General features: G+C 39.8%; 1 protein-coding gene across 1 annotated transcript; it reads right to left on the bottom strand.

Moving 5' to 3' along the window:
• Nucleotides 1–215: 215 nt before the first annotated feature.
• LOC122650833 (probable cysteine protease RD19D) lies at nucleotides 216–3,922 on the bottom strand. The gene is made up of 4 exons (XM_043844207.1): nucleotides 3,413–3,922; nucleotides 2,954–3,317; nucleotides 2,525–2,848; nucleotides 216–225 (listed from the first exon to the last, which is right to left on the bottom strand). The coding sequence occupies exons 1-3, from the start codon at nucleotides 3,905–3,907 to the stop codon at nucleotides 2,559–2,561; spliced, it is 1,149 nt and encodes a 382-aa protein (XP_043700142.1). The 5' UTR covers nucleotides 3,908–3,922; the 3' UTR covers nucleotides 216–225; nucleotides 2,525–2,558.
• Nucleotides 3,923–4,622: the final 700 nt, after the last annotated feature.

Below are 4,622 nucleotides of genomic sequence, written 5' to 3'. Positions count from 1 at the left end.
GCCGAGTAATAGAACAGATTTCACTATCTTTTCGAAATGTTACAAAACCTCTCTTATAGCCCTCCTAGAGATTAGAACATTATATAGAGAAGCTCTAACCTGAGAAAGTACACAAATGCCCCTAGACCCAAAAAAGCCAAACTGGACAGGGTCGGACCAAAACATAACATATGTCTCAAAACATATCGATTCGAAGGTCTTGACAAGCCCAACACAACACACAGCCTCTGGGGTGATGTACGCTCTTTTTAGGCCATCCCAGCTCGTTTCGAGGCCGAAACGGCCCTCCAAAGATCCCAACTACACTTTCTGGACCAAAATCAGGCTTCACGAATAACCCTAGGAACTAAAAGTTTCTATTTTCTGAGATTACCTCACGATACCTAATCTGACCATTGGATTAGTGTCGACTTTCGATATTATTTTCTACTCTTTGAAAGGCCTACTCGACTTGATTTGTCCCCAGATCAGTTTGGTAGATTGATGATATCGGTTCCTCATAATTCTGGTATATTTGGGTTGATCTGTGGTCCTGCCTTTGGGTTGGATTTCTGAAACTTGTTGATAGGTAATCAGACTCCACTAATAAGAAGCCTTGTGGAAAAAAGTAGTTGGGGTGGGACTGGGATCTGAAAAGAGTAACTTGGTTAATGGATTGTGTTTCTAAAAAGTATTCATCAAATCCCAAGATGATTTTTTGGATATAACTTCTCTTATAGTAAAGAATTGGAAAAGAATAAAGATGTGGTGAGAATATCAAGGTGCAAAGGGAAATTGTGTGTTTTGCCATTGCTCTATCTGCTAATCTAAAGCAAAGATTTGTAAGACAGCCATTTACGTGGGATCTACAAAATTCGATGGAGGATTTGTATGAAACTTGGTTTCTAGAAAACCTCCAAATGTGAGAGAGAGATAGAACTTCAGATTTTGGGTGCTGCATGGTGAAGTATACCAATCTCCGATTTCAAGAGGCAGCAATGGTTTTCTGATATTGTAAAATTTGAGGAGAAGCCTTTATGTGAATTCCAGTTCTGGAGGAAGTATTAACAGTCAATCATCTTCGATAGAGGAAGCTGACCTTGCCTTAAAATAGAAAATGTGACATATGGAGTGATGTAACAAAATGCATGCCGTGGAGTCTTTTAACTGGCTGGGACACCATTTTATTCCTGTCACTTCTCTTAGATCTTACTTTCAAGGGTTGTAAGTTACCTGTTTTGTTTACTTTTGATGTCAGGAGAGAGGCTCTTCTCTGCCCTGCGTAATGATCCCAAGTTCTTGCTTATTATGTGATTTGAGAAAGTTATGGACACCATACTAGCAAGTATTGGTCCATAAAAGGAATTTGTTAATTTTGAAGTGTCAGGGAAGAAGTTTCATCATATGAAGTCTACATAAAGGTCCCTTTTTCTTGTTTTTTCATGGAAGTTAAATTTAAAATTAATGCTGTTGTCTTATTGGTTTGGTTCTTGACCCAAATCTCATGAAGATGGCATTCTAGGCTCTATGTTGCTTAGAGATCTATGAGTGTAATTGGAATAGAACTTCTTAATTCATCATCGTCTTGTGTAATTTGTACGATACTTGTATTAAAACCCTACTTTTCTATCTCTACCTTAACCTGCCTCTTCAGAAACCTTAGTCTTAAAAATATAGTCCCTTTGCAAACCCACCCCTTGAAACTCATCTAACCCCACCCCTACACATATAGGCCAGTTGATGGTACCCTTTTATTCTATTCCAAAACCTAAGGGATTTTCCTCACTAAAAATTTAAAACTAGACCTAGCTTTACCCTAACCCTATTCTTTAAGTAAAGAGTCCAGAGTCTCAATTTCAAAATACCTTTTTAACTTTAGTTTTCTTGTGAATATGCTTTATTTTGCCCTTCATTGTTCATGCATTAGTTTTGGAATCAAAGCTCTTTTCTGCATATTTTACAATTCTTAAATCCTTAGCTTGAAGCATAGGGCCTCGGAGATTTCCGCTAGTGTGATGGTCATTTTGTGTGACACCGATAGCATTCTCTTTCCCTTCTAATTTTTTATCATGTAATGAAATTGTATTAGATTAAAAAAGCGTCATGGCAAAAACTCCTACAGACAAGAATCTCTTGTTATTGAAGATTTTGATGCTTCTCTCCTCTCCTCTAAAATACTGTTTTCCAGTCTCAGAAAAAAATATGAGGGATGATTGTCTTAAAGCAGATCTTAACGTCTCTCTTGTTATGTGCAGGTTGGAGAACTTGAAACACAACCTTCTAACCAAACGGTGGGAACTAACCATGATAAGCATGACTGAGAATACAACTCCATTCCACTACCCAAAAAAAAGGAAAAGAGAATGTAATTCCATTCATCACTATTGTACAACTTCTTTGCTTTCCAATGTTTCTCCAACCTTTGTGGTTCCTGTGATTTGGTCAACAACAGAGGAAACGAAGGGACTCAGTTTATAAGAGTTCAAGCCCTACTTGTCTGCTTAGATATAACTTGAAAGAAAATGAAAGATGCATACAAAATAACTGCAAGCATATTTAATGTAAATATTATACAAAGTTCATGTAGATTTAGTTGCAGGGATGGTGGCAGTCACAACAGCAGAGACCATTGTGTTGATGCCACACATGCCATGCCCCTTGCAGAGACGATAATACCCATGTTCTCCCCATCGCTTTCCCCATGAGTTCTTGACGATCCAGTATGGCCTGTAGCCGAGTCTGAGTATGGAAAAGCCCTTCTCACCATATCCCACCAGCAATACTCCATGGTTGACCCTTCTCTTTGCACATATCAATGGACATGAAACTCCCCCAATATATGTTTGCATAAATGCCGCATTCAATCCCACTGCACATTTCATTCCATTTTATTTCAAGATTTTGAATTTGCTTGCATGAAGAAATAATAATGAAACAGAATTGCAGTTAAAAAAAGATTGGCAATCATCTTCACCTGCAAGGGGGCCACTCTGGACTAAATGAGCTGCAATTTGATTCTCATCAAGAGGGATGGTGGAGAAATTGACAACCCGAACAGCTATCTTCTCAGGGTCGAACTTGCATTCCTCACGTTTCCCAGTGTAAGGGTATGACTTCTCTTCCTCTAAACCTCCAGCTTCCATCAGATACTTGTAGGCATTTGTCATTAGCCCTCCACTGCATCCTTTGTCACATGATGTCTTCTTCTTGGCGTCGCATGTGTTATCACAATCTACAAGCTGTTGCTCACTAAGACTTGTAAGCTTCCCAGTTGCTAAAAAGTTGGCTCCTTCCACAGCCCCTGTGGTGCTAAAAGCCCAACAAGCTCCACATATGCCCTGCATCGATCCAGAATCTCAATGAAGAAGAGTATAAGAAGTGATTATTATATTTAGGGAAAATTAAGAAAAAACGAATAATAAGCTTATCAAACCTGCTTTTTGACCTCTGTGACAGCTCCTTTTTCTCTCCAATCGTAGTTTGTAGGCAATCCATCAACTTCCAAGCTTGGTGCGGTTGAAGAAACTAATTCGTTCAGAGGAGACCCAACTCTTAATCCGGTGAACATATTCTCGAATTCATCTTGGGAGAGGTCAGAGAAGGGTGTGACACCATGAACAGCAGTTGGGTCCAAAACCTGGTTCTCTGCAGCTCTCACAATGTTCTTGGCGAACACACCGAGACGGTGAAGATATTCCTCTCTCGTCGAGTATTTCTTTCCGTAGTTCTCCATGAATATATGGAACTGCTTTTCCGTTCCCGGACGCCATCCTCCGGTGAATTTCTGGTTTCTTTGATCGTCTGTCACTTGATAAATTTTTGGTTCTTCTGAAATGCCTTCAAGTTGAACTTGAAGTGCAACAGCAAAAATGGTGAGTGCGTAGGTTAGTACTACGACACCCACTGCTGAAGCTAGAGCTCGTCCCATTGATCTCTTCTTCTTCTTCTTCTTCTTCTTCTTCTTGTCACCGTCAGTAAAATCGTCCAAAACACAGAAAAAGGGAAGGGACGGTGACCGAGAGAAACCGAGTGGAGCTTCATCAGTTCATGTAGTAGTAGTCTTCATGAGGTAGAACTTAGAAGAAGCGGTGGCTTGAATTACAGAATTACCCTTGGTGGCTGCATTAGTTTAGGGCCAGAAAGACAGATAAACAGAGAGGTAATATTGTAATAGCGACGACGGGTGGTAGGAAATGGAACATAGAGTGCGTGGCTACCATGCAATGATTTTGCTCTTTCAAGGTTACACGTAGGCAGGTTTAGTCCATGGGCCTTACACGTGGTTGCATTCTCTCTCTTTCTCTCATATTCTCTCCCCCGCCCCTATTGACTAAGTGAGTGGTTCCTTATTAGGGTTTTAAAACTTGGGTTCAGATGGATCGGATATGCTGATTCAGATCGGAATCTGTTGAGTACAATCAACTCCGGCTGATCCAAAGTGATCAATTTGTACTGCATTTATAGGATTAGGCAGAATCTGGTTGATTCTTATCGATTTTTTAAAACCTATTTAGGCTGATCCGAGTCAGAATCGGATTGAAATCAATTGGGATCAATCTGGATCTTTAATGGACAAAATGTTGAAATGCGCAATCTGAAGAAACTTCAGTAGATACATAATGGTCGTTATTAATATTGATAGA

The sequence above is a fragment of the Telopea speciosissima genome, chromosome 2, assembly GCF_018873765.1.
Source record: "Telopea speciosissima isolate NSW1024214 ecotype Mountain lineage chromosome 2, Tspe_v1, whole genome shotgun sequence".
Lineage (NCBI taxonomy): Eukaryota > Viridiplantae > Streptophyta > Magnoliopsida > Proteales > Proteaceae > Telopea > Telopea speciosissima.
Note: the sequence above shows the minus strand (reverse complement) of the source record. Positions and strands in the feature narration are given on the sequence as shown.